The 22,668-nt window shown below is 41.5% G+C and overlaps 2 protein-coding genes across 5 annotated transcripts in view; both read left to right on the top strand.

Annotated features, from left to right (window-relative positions):
* LOC115591176 (guanine nucleotide-binding protein G(q) subunit alpha-like) overlaps positions 1-7,691 on the top strand; it is a 41,773-nt gene extending 34,082 nt beyond the window's left edge. Inside the window, exons 6-7 of the mRNA XM_030432933.1 lie at positions 1,600-1,753; positions 2,953-7,691. Of these exons, the coding sequence (XP_030288793.1) occupies positions 1,600-1,753; positions 2,953-3,143 (345 nt within the window). The 3' untranslated portion in view covers positions 3,144-7,691. The remainder of the gene's footprint in view (positions 1-1,599; positions 1,754-2,952) is intronic.
* A 1,039-nt stretch (positions 7,692-8,730) lies between these two features.
* Positions 8,731-22,668, top strand: part of tle5 (TLE family member 5, transcriptional modulator) — a 44,306-nt gene continuing 30,368 nt past the window's right edge. For 2 of the 4 annotated variants that reach the window (XM_030432922.1, XM_030432920.1), the window contains exon 1: positions 8,731-9,688. In XM_030432922.1, coding sequence (XP_030288782.1) covers positions 9,662-9,688 — 27 coding nt within the window. In that variant the 5' untranslated portion in view covers positions 8,731-9,661. The remainder of the gene's footprint in view (positions 9,689-22,668) is intronic. The other 2 variants (XM_030432921.1, XM_030432919.1) reach the window with 1 other exon arrangement.

The following is a 22,668-nucleotide window of genomic DNA, read 5'->3' as shown; positions in this document are numbered from 1 at the left end:
TTCATTAACCAGACCCAGCTGCCAGCTTGACTCACTATATCTGCTGTATATCGCTACTACAATTTACCGGTGTCGATGTTTGTTAACTGCACACACATACTGTACTTTGTCTTCAGCAGGCCTGTTCAAGTGTTGGGCCTTATTGAGCACACAGGGACAGGAATATGTTTTCATTTTTGTAGGTTGCTGTTGATTTGCTTTTCCTGCTTGTAATGCGTACATGGTCACAGCTAGTAGGCCACAATGGACAGTCTTGATGCTGTTACTGAGCTCTGATTGACGGCTGAGACGAGGCTGGGCGGCGTTTCGGCACCACAGTCTGAAGAGATTATCCTGTTGTGTTGACGGGCTCAAGACCGAGACTTTGACCCTACAGACCAGCCAGAGCCTGACAAGATTGTTTTCAAACATCTTTGATTTCATCAGGTCACGTCTGGCTGGGATCATAGTATGACTTGTCAAGACTAAACTGCGGGAGTGATACTTGCAAGGAGCTTCGATTAGAAAGAGGAAGAGAAGTTGTATTTGACAGCAGCTCTAGGTTTTAAACTCTTTGTTTTCTAGACAGTTTTGTTTTGGAGGAATAAATCTAATATGTGCCTTTATTAGTTAACATTAGTCATTTGTGTCATTTTTGTAGTTGTTTTGACAATCTTAAATGTCCCCTGACTGTTTCTCATACTACGAGTCCCTGTCTTTACTGTAAAAGCTGGAGTAACTGCTGCTGTATGATGCTGTCCAGCTACAGTCCATCACTATTAGCAAGCTAATATTTTGTGTCAGAAAAGGCACTCAACAAATGTAAACACACAGGGTACAAAAATAACCTAACATTGTCTTCTTTGTGTATTCATGAAGGGTTAGAAGAAACAATGGCTCGCTGACGATTGATCACAGCTATGCCATGCAAGCAATGTTGGCAACCATACAATCATAGAAAGTAACATTACAACTACTGTTTTCTTCCTTCATGGATTTGTCTTTGAAAGGAAACTGAATGTTTGTTTTGTTTAGCGGCATTTGATTCACCTCAGTAGAATTTTTGCTGGCAACCTGATTGTTTTTTACAGTTGATTATTGAATTGGGTCCTCTCACCACACAAATCCAGAGACCATTTCGCCCTTCTACCTGGAATTCACTTGGTTCTTTTGGTCATTGAAGATTTAGCTGGACAGAGCTTATATAGCAAAGTTTCATTCCATATAGAAAGAGATTAAAGACTAAATGGCTAATAAACAAGGAAGTAAGGGCTGTACTTATCACATTCACAGACTCGCTGGCATAATCTAACTGGCAGGCTCTTTCTAGCACTGCTCTGGCTGTGTTTCATAGGCACAAACACAAAGGCCTGTACAGTGTTTGGGCTTCTAATTGAATATTAGCCTCAAAACTTTCAGAGATAATCCTGAAAAACAAATATTTTCCTTGAAATACTGATATTAATGTAGCATCTGTCTATATTCCAGACATAACAACCACCATTTGATAATTGCATTAATAGTGATGAGAGAATCAGAAGAAGTCCTATGTTTTGAATATATCCTAAAGTTGTGTTTTTTTTCCTCTGCTGTGTCTCTGTCCTCCCCCGCTCTTGTTAGAATCGTATGGAGGAGAGTAAAGCTCTGTTCAGGACCATCATCACATATCCCTGGTTCCAGAACTCCTCCGTCATCCTCTTCCTCAACAAGAAAGACCTGCTGGAGGAGAAGATCATGTATTCACACCTGGTTGACTACTTTCCAGAATTTGATGGTGAGTTTTTATTAATTTATTTGTTTTTGGCTCTTCTGCTTTATCAGATTTAGTCTATTACTAACGGTCAGTGTAGTTTGCTGAGCCTCAGTAGTGAATTCAATTCCAAGATTTGTTTATTTAATTATTCATAGAGGGGAGAAGTCTAGCCATTGGTCAAGTTCTGTAAGGGATCTCACTTTTAGCCAGTAACTTGACTGTGTCTCAGTGCCCTTTATCAATATGAGCATCATAGTAGCTGCTTGCTATCTTAACAGGGAAAGGAGCTGTACCATCATTTGCACACATCGGGGTATTTTATTTTTGAATCTCAAGCTGTAATTTTATGTGAGAGTGAACCCTTCACTTATAATTGTAATTGTACAGTGACACCTTGTGGTTATCATGCTGTACTACAATGCAAACTAGTACATAACTGAACATGGCAGCACTTCCCCCTCTCATCACAGTCGTTCAGAAGTGATTTTTTATTGTTTATTTTATTGTAATTGTTAAAAAGTGCTCATATTTTAAACCATACTTAGAAATACTGAAATGAATTGATATTAAAATGACAAAAATGATCGATAAAGCCGAACAACAGCTCACTAGATCTAGTTACATGGACAACATTTTTCTTCAATCCAATTGAAATATTCTGATTGGAGATTTTGTCTAGACTGTTTTCATGGATGCTAAATAAAGTGATTTAATGAGATCTGAAATGGCATACAACTATTTCTGACAAGCACAAAGTGGAAGAAGAACATTTATGTGCACCACCTGGTATACACTTCCAGATGGACCTTGCCTAGTTCATATTTTCAACACCTGTTGAACAACTCATCATTTTAAGGATTTTCAGCACGTTTCAACTTAACCTTAAATCCTTTAAGGGCTCAGACAAAAACAAATTTGGCACAGACCAGTTCTGTTTTGCTGCCCCCATGTATCTGTCCCTCCAAGAAGCAACATCACCTAGTGTTAGCTCCAAGGGAGGTAAACATGCCAAAAAAATGTATAAATTCCAATTAGAGAGAACTAGAAACAAACAAAATTCATTCAGATCGGGCCGTATCAGATTGGACTCTTCCAACAGGGGTTGTCACATGAGGCGTTTTTATTCTGATTATTAGTGTAATGAAAGGGTCAATGTGAAAGCTAATGATGTTTGTAAGATGCTCTATGCAGGCTAAGGTAATGATCTGTTCTCTTCTCAGGTCCCCAACGGGACGCCCAAGCGGGTCGGGAGTTCATCTTGAAGATGTTTGTGGACTTGAACCCAGACAGTGACAAGATCATCTACTCCCATTTCACATGCGCCACTGACACAGAGAACATCCGCTTCGTCTTCGCAGCCGTCAAAGACACCATCCTGCAGCTCAACCTCAAAGAATACAACTTGGTGTGAAGAGTGAAACAGAAAGAGAGGGAGAGAGAGAGAGGGAGATAGAGTGAGAAAGAAACCTGCAGCCCCACACACACACAATGCAGAGTCTAGAAACACACACATCTGCATGAAACACAGCATTAAGCAGTACCACATACTTTATCAGAACAAAAACCATCCATGATCTGTCCCTACTGTCCACTTTGCTCCTGGTTGTTGGATTGTCCTCTTTTTAAAAGAATGGCTTACCAATGTGTGGTTCCAATAATTCCTCCTCTTGTAGAAAAACACTCAAACACACTCCCTCCATTTGTCCCCCCCTTGTGATCTCATACCGGGGCTCCTCTCGGTCCTCCTGTCGGCCCGGGCTTGGCTCACATTTCTTCTTTATTTACACTACATTATCACCAGTGCTTTGTGTGTTTGAGGTGGGTAGAGGGCCTTCTCTTGGTAAGCTTTTATGGACAAAGGGCTCTCTCCCCTTCTTCTTATTTAACCCATGCATGCGATACACTACAGCATGAGGGCACGAGGCCAGGCCCTGGACTCTGCTCATCTGCGAAGGGTAACTAATTTTGATGATAGGAATATATTATCAGGCAGTGCTGGGGTGCAGTGAGGTACTTCTTGGTTCCCCCAGGTCTTGAATTGTAATTTTGAATTTTATTTTTTTTTTGTTAACCCTGCCCCAAATCAGAGCACAGAAGCTCTGTTGAATGTAAATAAAGTTTTCGCGCTGCTCACAGGGATGTGAGAGCTCGGCGGAGATGATGTCCTATGTAGACTTTAAGAATCTCAGCTATGTTAACTTCTTGGTTCTATTATGACTGCTATTGTTCTCCAATTAAAAATTGAAGATGACTACTCAAAGGAATGCAACGCTCCAGAAAGAATCACAGTATGTTCCTTTTACACTGCCCCTCATTTTAAACGATGCGACACAACACTACTGGTAGTTACATACTGTATCAACTCCCCTGTGATTTTAAATCACATTGCCAAATTAAAACCACCTAGTTTTTTCCTGTAAATATAATTACGTTGCCAGTATCCTGTTCATCCGTCGAGTGGTTCAGATATCAACAAAACCTATTTGGAAACTGGTATTGCCAAAATTCAGTGTTCTCTCGGGATGGATCTTTCAGATGTTGATGGCATAACGACTCACTTTGTGTGGCATTCCTTCATGCCGACCGTTATCTGAATCACACACACGTATTAGTACTGTGATTTATTTTATTTTTCTCTTGATGGTGAGAATAATAATCCTGTGCAGACGATGATACCAGATTAGTCCAGTGCAATAGTCAGTTGTAGATGAAATAAAGCTTTTGCGCTGCCAGTTAGCTTAAGTCACACGTTGGTCTTGATCATCCATATGGCTTCTCTCTGTAATCAACTTTACTTTGTCATATTATTTGGCCAACATTTATTAAACTGTAATGGACAGCAAGAGAGGGTAAATAGTTCTTTTTTTGTATGTCTAATTTATCAGACAGATCTACGTATTGTTGATACAGTAAATGAGACTTCCTCCCTAGTTTCCGCTCAAATGTTTTTCCAGCCGAGGAGACAGGAGGAGATTTTATACTGCTGTAAAATATCAAAACTATTTTATGGACAAGTGTTCTATCTTTCTAATGATACTTCATATATTTAGTTGTTGCAGTTCTGTTTTGAAATGCCTGACAATGGACAACACTGTTTCCATGTCAGGTTTGTGCTTTATGCAAATAGGAAAATGAAAACAGACAAAAAACTTAGTGGTTGAATACTTACTGTTCAAGGATGCTTGCATTTTTTTGTAACTTTTGAGGATATGTGTTGGCTATTGGTACCAATCCCATATCGTGTCTCTTGCCTGATAGTTGTTTAAATATTCCATTAAGCTGAAAGTTGATAGATGGCTATTTTTGTCTTCACAATGTAATTCAGGTAAGTTTTCATAACTTTTTCATCACAAGGGCTACTACTAGCAGCTTTGATAGAAATGAAAGGACTCTATGGATGGCATAGAGCAAAAGGTGCAATTAATTAACAAGGGGGGCTTTGAATCAAGAGTGTGTTGACATCCTGTTGAGGGTGATGGCCGCAGGTTCAGCGAGGGAGGAATGCAGCAGTCCACAGATGCCTACATGACACGCCTGACGGAGGTCCGGTGGCTGTTTGGCTCTGTGAATCACTGTCATTTTGCCTTTAGAGGAGGAGAATGGCCAACGTCAAAAAAAGTTTTCCACTGTGCAATAGCACATTTTTACCACCCTCATATGAATTATGTTTTGATCTTGGCTTTATAATACTTTCCACTAAGTGGTTATGCACATTTGGCTTCTCACTGGTAGTGTTTCCTTGTTCGACTTTGGCATTTGGCTGTGTTGGAGTCAGAAAAAAGGAGTGCTCGGGACAGTTTGACCTTTTTGTGCACATTGACAGAGCTGGAGGGGTCAGGGCACACATCAGAGAAAGTATTACTGATCCTGGCATACTCCCTTGTCTTTAATTGTTTGCCAAAAGGTTTAATAGTCATATTTTTTTGTAGAAAAGCAATATGATCTATTAGTTATAGCAAATTGTATTCACCCTGTGTATTACTAAGCCTTTCATGCACCCAGTGAGCGTACCTCCTCACCTCTGGTGGAAGTGTGTCCCATATGTTGATGAGCCATTATTTTGTATTTGTAGACATTTAATAAGGAAAGGGACATATATTTGCTTTAAGTGCCACAAATTTCTTATGAGTTGAAACAATGTTCGAGATGTTGCAGAGTTCTGACTTTAACACGTCTAGTTCTTTTGGCTGGGATCTTGTTTTTTCCAGCCTGAATTGGTAATGGGTTCATCCTTGATGCTTCAACCAACATTTAAAGGCCTTTTCTTGATCCGTTTGTCCCGTGTGTACACCGGTGCTTTTCACACCGACTTGCTAACAGAAGATAATTTTGAGACTGCCACAGCTCAGCGTGCTTTTGTTTTTTTAATGAAGAGGTCATATATTATAATAGATGAATACATAAAGTAAGACTTGAAGTGAACTTGTAAAGGAACATTGTGTTCTGGGTGTATTTGTGTTTTGAGCCTTCACGATGAACACTCTGAACTCCCTGAACTGTGGCATACCACCTTAAGTGCAGGCGTGTGGTCTCTTGGACTCTCGGGCAGTTATGACGATGATAAAATGGAAGTGGCCACTCCAGGGACGAGTGTTGCCATGATGCCGTACTCTTTAAAAATCAGTTTTCACCTACAAGTGACAACATGTGTACTTCATGCCTTGTCTTGTTAGCACCTCACAAAGAAAAAGTCAATCGGCAGCACTGCCAGTGATTGGAGCCAACAACAGAGCTGGGTCTGTTATTTAAGGTCCTTCTGCTATTTTCTTCAGCATTCTGGAGAAGGTTTGTACGACAATCCCGTACAAAACACGGTCTCAAACAAAATCAGCCACAGAAAAGAAAGTCATTTGGACCTGACCCAGATCTCTGTGATAAAACTTCAGTTTGATCCACTTTTTACAGGATGGTTTCTTTATTTCCAATTGAAGCTTCTGTGTTAAGCCTCAGTATTAATGTATTTATTGAAAGACTTGCCAAGTGAAGGTACTGAAGAGGCCATTCTGATATTTTGGTGGTTATAGTAGAAAGTGAGTGAATGAATCTGCTGCGTGTTTACATGTCCGCCATTCTCCGCTCCCCCCTCCTGTACTTGATTGGACTGTGTTCTTTCCCTGGGTCGAAGGCACTGAAACTGCACCACTGCAATGGGCCTGCGTACATGCAACTTAGATGTCCGTTCAAGCGCGCTCGTTGGTACTCTGAGGTGTGTGTGCGTGTGTGTATGTATGTGTACACTTTTGATGGCTATTGCTTATGCTTGAGAACCATTCTTATTAGAGGGATGGACATACAGTGATATTAAAAAGCTATCTTCGCATCTTTTTTTGTTTTGTTTCTTTTTTTTTTTAAGGTTGACACACCTTAATACGTGTATTTAGGACCACTTAAGATGACAGACTTTTTTAAAAGAGTTCAAATAAACTTTGTGTAGTGGTGTACAAATTGAAAGTAATGTATTTTTGTTTGATTTTTTTCTTCTTTTTTAAGTATACCAAATGTAAATTATGTACAATGAGTGTGCCAATCCCCTTTCTTTGTAAAGCCAGATTCTTAACAAGTGCCAATGTTGTGAAAAATCAGAGGGCCTGTGAATTTCATGGTCCAGTTTTTAAAACAAATAAACACTTAAGTATGTGATTAATTAACTTAAAAAAGGACAATTTTATTCTATATTTAAGATTAATAATGAACTGCTGTTTTTAAGATAAATGTCATTTTAATTGCATGTGTTTGTCAGGTTGGGGACGGAGTGGGTGGGTGAGATACTGTATTCATGCAACGCCCTCATGAAAAGGGTCCTAATGGTTATTGATTTACAGTATTTTAGCCATATTTCTCTTTTGTATGTTTCATTTCAACCACTGTTGCCTGAACCTCATTCAAACATGAAAATGATTTTCATAGCCTTCTCCTTTAAATGTTTTAAATTGGAATAAAATATGTTCCTATACTCTCTTATTGCATCTTTGTACATTTTCTTTTTGCAACAGTGAGCTGTATGTACTGCAATTTCACTCACCTGTCTACTCACCCTCGTGCTAATGGAAAGTCAGGTGAAGTTTCACAGCCAGCTGGAGCTTGTGCAGACACTTCTGACTGGGTACAAAATATGCTTTTGTCTTAAAAGTTTGAAAATAACATATTTTCAATCAAAGGGCTTCCGGAGCCTTTCATTACAGCATCCGAGCTGTAAGGAGCTATTTTATGTTTTTTTCTGCGTTTTTTTTCTGCATTTAAAAAAAACTAGTCCGTTTATCCATTTATCTACTTCAGTTGTTCAGGAGAACGCTGGATGTTTTGTGGATTAAGAAACTTCACCCGACTTTCCATCAGCATGAGGTTGAGTAGTTATTGACAGAATTTTCATTTTTGGGTGGACCTATCCTTCAAGTACATGTTGCTGATAAGACCTGCATACTTTTATTTCAGTAAGGTTTTGAAATCATGACTGTTAGTTGGAGTATTTTCAGGATGTTTGTGGCATTGCATTTTGCCACTCATCCAAGGGGGTTTAAAAATACTTCTAATTTACAAATTCAAATTGACCAAATTTGGAGATGCATGGTTTTCATTGGACAGCAAGTGTATGGAGTAGAAAGTACAACAGTTATCTCTGAGATGAGTTGAGAAGAGATCTGTGTTATAAGTGCCTAGATTTTATATCTGAGTAAAATTGCAGATATTGTGCAAAATATTAATTTGGTAAAAGACAAAGTTGTCCATAATTAAAGTGTATGATTTTAAATGTACCAAAGTATCAAAAGTAATTTTATGGTGACAGATATACTTAAGTTCCAAGTACAAGTGAAGGTAACCTATACATATATTTAAATGTGTGTTTATACTGTAAACTATGTGTTGGCCGATTACCTGATTACCTTTTTCTGAGGAGTGTGTGTGTGTCTGTCTATGGATGGACTTGTCCACACGAGGCGCTCTCTGCTCAGACATCAAGCCCGGCTGATGAGGTAGATCCACGGCGTGTAGATCTGCTCTCGCACGCTCTTCTAGCCTCTGCGTTTCTGTGTGGGGCGGACTGCTCGGCGGCGTCGCGTCTACCTACCAGCTCCAGGAATGGACTGACTTTCCAGCCTCACCAGCTCCGGCAAACCCACTGTTTCTCCTCCAGTCTTTCGGTTGTGAAGAGACAAACGTTCAGAGTTTGTGACCTGGACACATTTTCAACGCGGAGTTGATCAGCCGTCAGCAGCACAGCGAGCATTTAACGTCTCTTTTCTCCTTCACTCGCGAGACTTATTTGTAGCCGTTGGACGAGATTCAACTTAAACGAACCCGCAGACATTTTGTTATTTCTGAGAAATTACACCGGTTTTTTTTCATCTTACTTTTTCCACCAGCGTAGTCGCAGCTAGCCGGGGAGAAAACGAACTGAAAGCTTCCGACGGACGGCCAGAAGACGAAGGAAGGAGAATAAGACACCATTACCCGCCGCTCGCCTCGTCCAAACGCCGCTGTGTTTATTCATTTACATGCGTCGAGCTCGCATCGCTGCCGCTAGTGCGTTCAAGCGGAGAGCTCGCAACAGCGATGGATCATTTTGACTGACAGCTTCTGAAGAATTAGCTAGCTTAGCCAGAGAGGACTCAGTGCTGATGGTGGTTTCCTGCTCGCAGACGCAGTAAATACGGGGTCGGGGACAGGTACAACTGAATGGTCTTGCATCACCCAAACAAGACGCCGACTGTTTTAGTTACCTCGCTGGAAAGTGCGTTACTCATATTCAGCCTCGTTTTTTTTTTGAGGGGGGTCGCTAGCTACCGTTAGCTAGTCATCCTGCTAGCGCTGGACAGCTCCTGTTTAAGGCTGGGCTAGCTTTTGGACAAAGGACCAACGCAAGGAAAAATATAAACACAGGGCACCCACTTGGTCGTGTTTGGGAAGGACAGCAACAAACAAGGAATTGACATGATGTTTCCACAATCAAGACACTCAGTAAGTGATTTGTTATTTTTTTCATTTGACATTTATTCAGGAATTAGACTAACGTTACTTGATGTTACAGTAGGCACCAAGTGATTTACGCAGGGAGATAATTTCTTCAACTTGTTTATTGACAGAATGAATAGATCTGTTATAAGAGAAACTGCAGTGTTTAGTTCGGGTGAGTTCCCCAGAGGATGTGCGGTTGGAGACGTAGACAATAAAGTATACCGCACGGAGAGACAACCTTTTTGTATTCAGGCTTCAAACTGCCCAACTTTCCCCCCAGATGATGGCATATAAGTCAAAGTCTTCCAAATCAAACAACTCAAATGAATGCTGCCATATTTCACAACCTCGTGATTTTTTTCCACCCTTGTGTCAGTTTTGTGTCAATTGCCTGCATACTCCAAAAATGCCCATATCAGATATTTATCATCCGTAGTCCCGTTTAAGAGGACCAAAATAGAAGTGGTCTCGTCTCTGTCATCGCTTGGTCCCTGAACCATTCAAAATTCACGGTTCACTATTATGTTGCAGGTGGGTGTTTTTTTTTTTATGACTGAAAAAGCACAAATCTCCTCTGTTACCCTAAAATCTCAAGTTTCCATGGTAACAGAAACTCAGTCCAGGGCATGCATCCATCAGTGATGAGGGCTCTCGGTTCATTGGTCAAACATTTATGTAAAGTGTCTGGCTGAATTGTGTTACTTGTCACTGTAGAAATATCCAGTTGTGTCAGCACTGCCTCAGCGCAATGATTAAAGAATTGTGTTTCTGGCTGGAATCCAGACTCAAAATGTAAATTAAAAAAAAACCAAACATCTGAATTGGCTTCTTTCAGTGCCATAACAAACGTGCCTGAAACCCAGATTTAGTGGGCTGCATCGTTTTTTTTTTTCACCTCTTAGTTTTGGTTGCCGTTTCACCTTGTCCTAACAAGAGCAAATACAACAAAAACGGTGCTTGTGTAGGTGCAGCGCAGGTAAACACACCAGCAGGAAGGCTATGATGTTGCCAGGCACTGTGCCCTCTGCTGCTCTATGGCAACGTCTTGTCGCCACCAGTTGTTCTTTTACTGCTGAAAGGCAAAGAGTTGTTTGCTGAAGCTAGAACCTGAATGTCTTTTGTGACATGAATGTTTTGCCCTTTGGCAGTCGGTCTGTGTGGCAGCCTGATTGTATTGCACCGTGGTGATGCTGCTGCTGCTGATGTGTGTTCTCAGAGTCGGGAGCAGGATGTGAGGATTTGAGAGCCTCTGGTCGCAGCCTCGATTGTCGGATGAGCGAAATCCTGTGCGAGCAGTGCATCCTGCAGTGTGCAGTATTTCAGACTTGTACTCTAAAAGGATGTTTATATTTTTAGAACAATTACTACTTGAAATCTGAAGACCTTCGGCAGTTTTAGGGGTGTTCTCTGTAGACATATCTTCAATCAAATAACTGTCACTATACTGAAATCTTATCATTTCTATCAAGTAAAAGGGGAAAACTCACACTATACAAAAAGTCTTCAGGGACTCCATTTTGTGCTTTTCATACCTCTGCTCAACTATTCAACCGTAGCCATTTCACATTTAACAGTTGCATAGTTTACATATATGATCTTAACAGTGAGAGTAGATTTTGTCTGAAGAACTCTTTTGATTTGTGTCACAATTAGTAATTGCAATGTTTTGCTTGGGAAAATGTGCTGTTCACCCATTGAACGTATTACAAGTCAGGTTCACTGTGGGATAGCAGGTGAAAAAAATATGGGTGAAATTCAACTGGATGCTTTGAATTGCTTTTAGATCAAGTGATTCAGTGTTTGAAAAGGTAGTTTAGCCTAGACAAAGCTACGCAGCTTTTGTTTGTTTGTATGTTTTTGCATGATTGGATGCAGGGACTCATTCTGAGCTCATCAAACACCAACAGGGTAAAGAAGCAAGCAGTAATCAACACTGACCCAGTGCTTAGGCTAAGCTTACATTAACTGTGTTGGACCTGAGCTGGGCTGGATGTTTTTAACAGAACACCTGTTGAGTCCGGTTTGGGCGCCATTACTACTCTCGTGGACTCGGGTCAGGTTTCGTTAGATGCGGCCTGAGTCACACTCCAAATTACATCATAAAATACAACCACAGCCATTTAAAGATTATTCAGAAATCTTTCAAAAAAGAACCTTCAATCGTAAAAAACAAAAATAGACATTTGGACAATAGACATTTCTACATAATATTTCTACCATAAAGTACTGGTTGTCACATGTTACAATAATTGGAAAGAGTTAATCATTCAATTTTTCCAATGTGCAAGCTAACTGCTCGTTTGTCAGGGCTGACACTGGCTGAGGTGAAGTTGCTCAGAATGTGCACCTCCAGTGGGTAGAGTTGTCACGATACCAAAATGAGTAACCACGATACTATACCAGACAAAGTATCACGGTTCCGGGTATTATCGCGATACTGCAGCCTTTTTTTATTATCATTATTTTTATGAACTGCAATGTATTTGTACAAGTTATAAATACTTATTAATTACTTATAATGTTGTTTGGTGCATGATAAACATAATACTAGTGAAGCATGAATTAGACTGAAACAAATACTTTTATGAATAACATTTATTAAAAAGTTAAAATTTAAAAAAAAAAGGTATGGTCTTGGCCATGGGTTGCTTCCCTTTTGGGTTGGATGGCTCTCTCTAAAATGGGAGTGGGAAATACATAACAAATTAGCCTAATGGTTCTAATGGTTTTAGTTCATAACTGGGTCAATAAGAGTACATGAACAAAAGCATACGAGCAATAAAAAACAAATAAATGAAGTTAGAATTTATATGGTTGAAATCATATAATCATTTAGTTTCCTTTGCACATTATTTATGTTTAACTAATATAAATAATCAATTTAGGATAACAAATCCTCTGTCTTTTAAAAATATCTATTTGACAATAATATAACATAATAAACCATAGAGGACAAAATACAATAAACAGGAACTGATTCCCTGTGAAAACTATATTTTTATGCATTTTCTAGGTGCTTTATACTTTGACATCCTTTAACTCTTCATTCCTCAGCCTGTCCACGGAGCATATAGACTAATATTAGCCAATGAGAAAATAAACAGGGCATACTAACCTGGTATTCGACATATAAATCTGGGTGACGACCCTGCAGGTGTTTATGAGGTTGGATGTGTTCCCTCCTTTGGCTTCTATAGCTTGGTGGCAGCGCCTGCACAGTGGACGGCCATCGTCTATTGCTTTACCATCTGTGCCTTGTTTAAAGCTAAAATAGTTCCAAATGTGACTTTTGGAGTTTGGTTTTTTGAGCAAAATTAGTGGTGCCACTGAGACGCCGCCGCGGCAGACTCGCCGCTCGGGCCTGGTGCTTCTGCCATGGTGAGTGTGTTGTCTCGTGTTAGTGACTGTAAGCTCGCATCTGGGTGAGACAGAACTTTAGCTTGTTGTTTGTTTTGAAGCGAATTTCTATCGAAGCGGAGCTGTCTTCACGGAGTTCGTTCTTGCCGGCAGAAACACACGAACAGCCAATCAGCTAACAGACGGGCGGACCCAGCGTGCGGAAACAGCCTATCATATCCCCGGACATCACCAGTAACAGGCTAACAGCCAATCATTCAGCAGCTGTGTAGTTCGGTTGCAGTAGTTAGCATGTGGGTTTGTTTACAAGGGAGTAGCATGCAGTGAGAAGGAGAGTAGAGGCGGCCGCTATGTAGCGGAAACTGGCACCGGTAGTATAGTAATCCACGGTAGTACCGTCGTGTAGAATTTCTAGTATAGTAGGAACCGTTAAGATTTGGCACCACGGGGTACCGTGGGTACCGCGGGTATCGTGCAACTCTACCAGTGGGTCCCAACTGTAGGAAACCAATGGTACGGTTTATCTTTAATTTGTTATACAGCTTGACATGGGGACACCCATTCTTAATGGCCATTAACAATTTCCAGGGAATTACTAGGACAAGCCGACACTATAAGACCCTTCTGTAGAGCCTTCTTCCTGCAGGTGAAGTGGTGAGGTAGTCACCCCCTGGTGGGGTGAGAACTCAGTCCCCTTTCCAATGTGAGAGCAGCTGGGCTACTCCACTCCTGCCTGCCTCTCTGTCTGATAGGAGGTTATTTTTCTAATCCAATTGAGTGCCCTTATGCTGCTTGATTGGGCTACTAAAACCCAACACAGGATTAAAAATGGGGTTTGGGAATTTGGCATGTCTCTTCACCGGTGCTGCAGCTGGTTCTATCTTAACCTGCTACAGCAAGCCATTTCTGAATCCTCCATAAATACTCTTGCGTACAGACCCTCCACACTCTACTTTGGCTTTAAATATAAATATACTGTACACACACGTCCTCCCTCATCAAATCCCCTCTCTCTGTCTGCTGCTGTCACGGGGGCCCGTGGATGGGGAGAATGTGTGACACCCATATAGATATGAGTGTCAAAGATAAGGAGCTGGAGGATGAGAGAGTAACAGTGCTGCCTCATAATGACAGATGATGGATCCCTCCAACCGATTCGCTCACCTCCGAATCTGCTTTCCCTTTATTTTCCTTTGTTCACTCTGTAGTAACATTAGCGTTAAAGTTCCATACTGGCATATGATGTGAACAAAGGCCTGCCACTTCCACTATGGAAATGCACAATCAAGGATCCTCTTGTGTATAATGTGTCTAATTTAAAGCAGCAGGGGACTTGCAGAGGAAGCCGTGTTCGTGGTGGTGCTGATGTGTGGTCACATTGCATTAAAATGATGTTAAGGTGTCTCCTGTGTAATCATGAAAGAGGGTGCATTTGCTGGGACACTTAGGATAATCATATGTTTAGAACTCAAGAGGAAGACGTTTCTGGACCAGGCCATTTTCTTCAACATTTGGATCGTTGCTGCTGTCTTTCCAGATACAGGCCTGTCTTCCACAGTTCTTTTTTTGGTTACATGTGTGCATTTGAAGAGGTGAGCACAACTGAAGGGGTGGGACCTTATTTCAGAAAAAATATCTATAGTGGGTAATAGTGATGCTTGATAAATATCGGCCCTGAAAATTATCTGCCTGATATTGGGAAATCAACCACGTAAGGATATTGGATAAAATTAAAGCCAATAAATTGACCTGATTGTAAGTGGCCAAACTTCTTTTAGTGGCTTGACGAGCGCAGCATCGACATGCTTGGATACTGTAGGAGCATGCTCCTCTTAAATTCTAAAATAAAACATGTGAAATTATAGGTTAACTTATCAGTGTCCGTGAGAAGCTGGTAATTAACACTTACCAGTAATGGCCGAAAAGAATTGATATTGTGCATCCTTTTTGATCTGTGCCATGAAAGTCGCAGTTTGTTGTAAATAACGTAAAGTATCATTTGATATGTGTGAAAACGGTCAGTGAACTGCATTGTCTTGCACAATAAATGTCACTAACACCAAAATGGCAGTCATTTTAACACAGAAAAAGTATGTAAAGTGATGATTTAGTCAGGACAGGCTCTGCAGGGTTTTACACTTGATGCGTTTTATGGCAAACTGCGACTGTTTTAAGATGAAAAATATCTTTGAAATTGACAACTATCATAGGTGTAATTCATGGCGCAACATATATGTACAGGAATTGATTTCCCCAACAAACTATAAATTGAGTGAAACAGAAATATTGTTATTTTATCTGGGAAACATAAACTATAAAACCACAGTCTTTTCTGTCAGATAACTGTCCCATTTAGACAAGATAGAAGAAGACCATGGTTTAACAGGGATTCATGTGTCTTTTTTTGTTATGTCAATGATCGCATTTTAATCCACTGCCACAGGTTATCGGCACAGTTCTTTGGTTTAAGAGCAAAAAGCCTCATTTGATAGCAGCACAGTGCCTGACCCAGTTGATAGCATTTGCCATATTGTTTGAGTGTTGATTAATCCTAATGCAGCTTCAACAAAGCTGGCTGTGGCGTGAAAGTGGAGCAACAGAAAGGCCTGGTGCCAAAACCAGAAAGTAGCGGGAGTAATGTGGAGGACGAAATCTCTCAAGTCCCCTGAGCCCATGCTCGACTGTAGAGATGGCCACAGGTTGTGCGCACGCACGCACGCACACACTCACACACACACACACACACACACACACACACACCCTCCCTCCCTCCCTCCTCCTTCTGCTTGTCTCCCTTTATCATGCGTTTCCTCCCAGATCTGATGTAGTGGTGGGAGGGTCAGGGGCAGAGGGTGCACAGGCATTATTAAGCCCACTTGAATTAACAGGACAGCCCCCAGCCTTTCCTCTAAAGCCTCCAGCTGGGGGGAGCGTAATCCCCATGGCCCCCTGTCTCGCCCATTAAACAAACTCCCCCCTCCCCTGCTCCATTGCTCTGCTGCGCGCACACACACATACACACTCACACACGTGCTTGTAGTGCGTGTGTGTGTGTGAGAGAGCAACAAGTCTGGTTCTGTGTGTGTGTGTGTCTGTGTGTGTGTCTGTGTGCATGCACATGTGTGTGTTGACAGGGGCTACCAAACATCAATGTATTCACACACGCACACAGAAAAGAAAGCATGTGTATGGTTTTGAACACACAAACATAAACGTAGCTCTCTTCTCTCCTGGTAATTATTGCTCTAGTTCATGCACTGAAATAAAAGGATTTTTTCCCTTTCACCCATACAGAGTCAACAACAAGGACACACACAGACATTCTTACAAGCCTCAAGGGTCTTACCTGCTTTTTATATCTGGGGGGACAAATTGAATGTGGGGGCTTGACACATGCAGGGCAGCAGATGTCTGGGTCATTAAGGTTAGGCCAGCTGATTAGCATGACAAACAGATCCCCACAGCCTCCACCCCCCCACCCCCACCCCACCCCACAGGAGGCCCTGCTTTTGAGTGACCGAGTTGAGGCCATGGGTCACAGGTGATGTTGATTTTTGTGAAGGGCCACAGTGGATGATTGTCAAAATGCTTTGGGGTTGGTTGAAAGGGAGGGGTGTAGACTGGTACAGCCCCCTTCTTTCCTGAACACACACACTTACTTTGACTCAAGTAGACATATAGGATACATGTGAATACACATTAAACATTCTAACTTATAACCCCTTTTATACAGAAAACCTGTGTTGATAACCAAAGAAATGCAACACAAATCTGTTAACCCCATTTAAATTTTGCACCAGTTGTAGCCAAATTTCTGGAGAATCTGCAAAAGAAAAATTAAAATTGTGCATTCCATCTTCTACTGTTATGTGATTATTAGGAGTTGGACACATCCAGGTCAACGATGAGTGGATAGATATTTCCAGTCATGTGCAATTAAGCTCTTACAGATGAAAGAAGGCAAACATTTAAAAAAAAGGCACCAGTCAAACCTGAAACAAACAAAAATAAAGCTGATAACATAATGGAATATTGTGTTCATGTTTGCTAACAGTCTTCTCATCCACTCCATTTTTTGTCTCTTCAGTGGAAGTTTGAATGTAAGTTTAAATCACATGATGTTTTTCCCAGTCGATTCACTTGCACCTTGTCATATTTCACTTTTATCCATCGGCCACAGTTTCCTCGTCAGTCAACCTTTTTGGTGATATTTTGACTTTCTGGCATTTTTTATGCTCTACTGTTAAAGCACTCCACATGCTTTTAAAGTTAAAGGGACACAGACCTCAATTGCACCTGTGTTTATACTTTATTGGGTGTCTGCGTATGTCATTGTGTCCAAGATGAGTAGACGGCGCATAGACATAGCATAAATAGAACAGAATTATGTAGAATTACATGACTCATAAGGAACACCAAATATTCGTATTTGGTTTGTTTTGATCTTTTCAGTGTATAATTTTCCAAAAAAAAAACCAAAACAAAAGAACCCCACTTTTACAAGATGAATTATACTTTGTGGCTGTTACCATTTGCTAAATGTAAACCGTTTTTTACAAAGTCAGAAGTTAGTGTCTCGCAAGTGAGGATTCTATTAATTTTGCCATATGTGACAGCTGTATGTCAACAATTTCAAATGTCTTCTATTTGGAGAGCTTTTTTCAAGTGAGCTGCGTTCGGTGCCTAATCCCAAACAGCTTTAAGTGAGCTCATACGTACAATACAGCTACAGCAAAACAAACAGTCTTGCAGACACACATACACTTTCTGCACCATCCCTTTGGAGTTCACAGCGTTCACAAGAGCAGCCTCTTGCTTGATGGAAATACTGAATCAAGGCGACAGAAAACATGTCATCACTTTAGGAATGATGCAGTCCCCCGCTGGTTCAATCAGTTAAAGAACTTCACTGTGTGGACTGAAATAATTCGAGAAAATCTATCTGCATTAAGCAGGGGAATATTCATCGGGTACAAGCAGAGCTAAGATAATTTAAGGCATGCTTATTGTGTGGTTTATCGCATCGTGTTAAATACATATTTTGGTTACATGTATTTTTTTGGTGTAAATTAGTATTTTAGAAACAGAAATTAGAGCAAGGATCGAGGGGTATGTACACTAAATGTCATGCATTTCCCCTTGCCATGAATTGTCAAAATTATTGGCTCCCATCTTAACCTTGATGAAAATTTAATTTAAAAGCTGAATTGTATCGGTTGGTCTGTGTCTGCTTTGTCTCCCGCTTTGCCTTACATGAAGTACCACAGCAAATTTAACAGAAAGATCATGAATATAAATAAAAACGGATGTCAAAAAGTTGTACCATGTATTTGGTTTTGCTCAAGTCTGCAGGAGCTATGTGAATTCACCAGAGTGTGTGTGTGTGTTTCTTTGGCATTTATGCACATAAGTGCAGATTTGTGTGTGCATTTGTTTGTGCATGCACTGACGGATGCTGTGTGAGATCTGAAAAAATAATGGTAATGAGTCTTTCCATGTGTTTGTCTACATGCACGTTGACACGCGCAGTCGGGAGCTCATCAGGATGTGTGTTTGTGCGTGTAAGAGTGAAGATGGGGGGTGTGTGGAGTGGAGCGGCTGCATCAGTATTCAGAGCTTGCTCCCTATGAGGAGTGTGTGGGAGGTGGAAAAGAGGGAGGATGGTATTTGTGGTGGGCGGGGCAGCCCTTCCTCAGAGCAGAACAGTGCGATGGGCTGGAACAAAGCAGCTCGACGGGGGGCTGCTTGATTGGCCTGGCCCGGTCAGTGGCCCCTAGACCTGCCAAAATGCAAGACGCTGCACCAGTTCAGACAAGAGAATTAGCTGCTCTTTTTTGTGCCTAAGTGCAGGACGGCCTGGACTGGAACAATATGCCACCCCATCTCCTCTGAGGTCTCATTCAGACACCATAAGGATTCACAGCAAGGCTATGAAAACCTCCCCCGTTCAGTCTGTTTGTCCAGGAGGGGGGAGTTGGAGACAGGACTGTTCAGAATACATGTTGGCAGGTATTGTCACCACCCTGCTGTGAGGTCGGCGCCCTGCTAGTCCTGAGTGCAACCAGTTCCATCCTTATTAAACATGCTTGATATTTCCAACAGGACACCTTGTCGATTGTATAACGCAGGCTAATGACATTTTCTCAGAGTAAGTGGGTATTAAGGGTGAAAATAGAGTCATCAAGCCATTACTCTTTAGTAGACTAGTCCAGTTGATTTGACATATTTAAAGATGAGATAGCCCAAGGAGCCTCTCCACTGGTGCTCTAGATGATGTTGATGTCTTGACTTTCATAGACATAGTCTTTAGTGCAGGGAAATGATTAAGGGTCTTCATCTCTGACTCCAACGTTATACATTCAATGGTGTACGTGTTGTAGCTAAGGGGAGCTGTATCATCGTTACTGAAAGCAAAGAAGTCAATAATGGCTACTTGAGGCCAGAGGTATTTTGTGTTGCAACCTGCTTGCTATGGGGAAAGTGCGCCACTCGGGAGTCAATAGTGTCCTCGAGGCTTCTGCCCTGTCCTTTTTAAAGACTTTAATTTTGGCAATGTGAGCAACTTAGGTAACGCAAGTCACAACATAATTGATTTGATTAGTAACGGTAATGTAATTACTGAATTAGGGAACAATGATGTGTCACATGTGTTACACCCACAAGTGAAGGTAAGACATTTTACACCTGGCAAGTTACCCCAGTGACAACGCAACAATTGATAAAAAGGTAATCCTACCAGAAATGTGTTGCTGCATTTATTTAGCCACTTCACTCAATGCCCCAGGTAGAGATGCAAGTTTTCATCGTGGTGAAATTGTGTCATTACAATGTCACATGATATACTGCAGCCCAAAAATACTTGGCTGTACATAGCTAACATTGTGAAACAAGCATCTGTAAAATGGTGGATACATTTTCTAATTTTACTATCAGAATTTTAGCAATTTGGTCCAGAACTATAAAAGAGTTATAGAGGGGAGCAAGATGAGATTATCGTTCAGAATGCTCACAATTTGGGATTTCTCTTTAAGTCATTTATAGTGTTTTACTTATTAGTAAGTGTGCTGTCTCGGCCTGCAATCCAGGTATATCAATACCCAGGAAGTCAAGCTTTTTGGCTTCAAAATACCTCTGAGCTGCTTGCACAGGAATGAACGGGGCTCCACCTCCATCACAATGTCCTGTATCAAAACTTTGTTGAATAGAATATCTACGTGCCGCAACTGGATGTTGATAACGTGTCATCACTTTGCATGGCCGAATTTTGCGTGTTGCTCCTGGGTCTTTGGTTTAGATCAAAGCAGAGCTTAGCTGAGTTGATAAAAATCTGTGTCTCCCGCAGAGTCAATTGACCTGGGTGTGAATGTCAAGTTTACACATTCCCATCACAAAAGCTTGAGCTTAAGTGGGATTTTTGACCGGTGGAAAAGGGGTAAAAGTGAGATAACTGTCAATGCATCAGTGTAATTGAAATGAATAGGGAGCCTGGCTGCTGAAATTTCTTCATGCAGCATGATATAAAGATTAGATGGGGACTCATTACCAGACACTCCAAATTAATTGACTTGGATTGGAATCAGGGGAAAAACAGCTCTACATTTTAAAACTTTTAACATGTGCACACGTCAGAAAACAAGTTTCCTGTGTCAGCCACATGCCAGTGCTCCAGCTTTCTGCTTTCATTGTCCACTTATTTGTTGTGAACTTTGGGACTAATCTTCCTTTCCTCCCTCCTTCGCTGGCTGTTGTAGGTAATAACCTTGGTTTTTACAAGCAGGCATCAATCATCTGCACAACCGTACTGGGTGTAATCTTAAAGCCCCCCTTCTGCAAGGCTGGCTTTAATCTCAGCCATGGTCTCCAAACCCGCAGCCCTGTCGGCCTCACCACTTTCCCCACTCTTGACAAATTGCCCATTTCCCTTGGCTTTGCAATCTCTGTACTATTTTCGTGTGTGTGTGTGTGTGTGTGTGTGTGTGTGTGTAAAGTCTAGTACATTTTTGTGCATCTCTGCACATTGCAGGGCAGTGTGCCTTAAGTGTCATGTTTGTGTGTGTTTGCATTGCACGCTTGGCTTGCCTTGCACAGGGGGTCAAGATAGTTCTGGAGAGTGGGGAGGGAGGCCGAGCCATGCCAAGCCTATGTTAGCAAGGGCACTTCACTCAAAGTGATAAAAGTAGAATAATCCCCTTTAAAGCGTCTTAACGAGGTCAAATCTGTTGGGCTGCAAGGGGGAGGTGTGTGTGTTTATGTGTGTGTGTTGTGGGGATAACGCTGCAGAAATGGGGGTAAGCTTCAGCTTGGTTCGTGAGAGATAATAATCAAAATCAAATTCCTGGCCCAAACAGGATTAGGCTCTCCCTGCGCTCTAAAGCCCCTGTCCAGAGCGGCTGAAGACACAATCCTATTCCTCAGCCTCTCTCTCTCTCTGTCTCTCACCCATGCTCTCTCTCCCTCTCTCTCTTACACTCACAAACGCACACACACACACACACACACACACACACACGCTCAGCAGCTAACATAGCAAGGCTCGCTTGGCCCAGACAGAGCCAGCCGGGGTGAGCTTGGACGCGGGCCAGTTAGCCCTGTCCCTCTCTCAGATCACTGGGCACATACGCTTTGGTCCAAACACTAATCTAGGATATTTAGATGGAATTGTTTGGTTGGAGCTATTCTTAGATGGAGGATTTGATCTTGTTTGGTGCTGGTGTATTAGCAAAAAGTTTAAGCCCTCAACGTCTGGCTCAGTCGGTGAATCATGTCATGATGGATTTTTGCTGAGAGGACGTTTGCCTACATGTTAAACATATACCCCATGTGTTGTATTCACCAGTACACACAGAGGGACATAATTATCACCTTCAGAGCGGTGTATGCTTTGGGTAAAAACTTATATTTTAGAGGAAATGGGCCCAGAAAAATCTTTGATGATTCCCATTGCAGAGCTGTGTTGAATTACCCCTAATGTATCACAATAATGCATCCCATCTAAACATCACTTTCTGTACTTGCTCTCAGCACTTTTCACAAATGCTTTTTTCTAAACCACACACATACTGCACTCACATCCAGGCTTTAATTTACCCCTACGATTTCTAATCTCACCACCAAACTTGGCTGTAAAAGGCAAATGATTATTTAGCTTTCACAGAAACACTTTCCCTTCTTTCTAGTGTTATCTTTGAATAATAATGTGCCTGCGTCGATCCTCCACACTCAAACTGGGCAACGGGAGTCTGTGATGGACAGCGGAGGTGGATGGCTCAAATGGCATCCTTGGGACTGTTGCTATGGAGCAAACAGACAGCCTGGCGTTGAGAAATAGGCCAACTGCTCATCACTGTAGATCTTCTGCATTCATTTACAAGTGGGAGTGAGATAACATCCAGTCATTAGTGAGTGATTACAATGCCAAAGCTTCATCCCTGCCCCCAATGTGCACACACACATACACATATACCACACAAAAACACACTCCAACTGAGATGTAAACAGTCAGGCAGTGCTCCAGGAAATACAATCCCCACACTGCCGCTACCCTCAGGCAGGATTTATACCGAGAAGGATGTTTTCCGATGCGTCTTGCTGTTATTGTGTGTATCTGTGTGTATTATATGTGTGTG

This window comes from Sparus aurata, chromosome 11 (assembly GCF_900880675.1).
Source record: "Sparus aurata chromosome 11, fSpaAur1.1, whole genome shotgun sequence".
In the NCBI taxonomy this organism is placed as follows: Eukaryota; Metazoa; Chordata; class Actinopteri; order Spariformes; family Sparidae; genus Sparus; species Sparus aurata.
The sequence above is the reverse complement of the archived record's forward strand: the minus strand, read 5'-3'. Positions and strand labels throughout refer to the sequence as shown.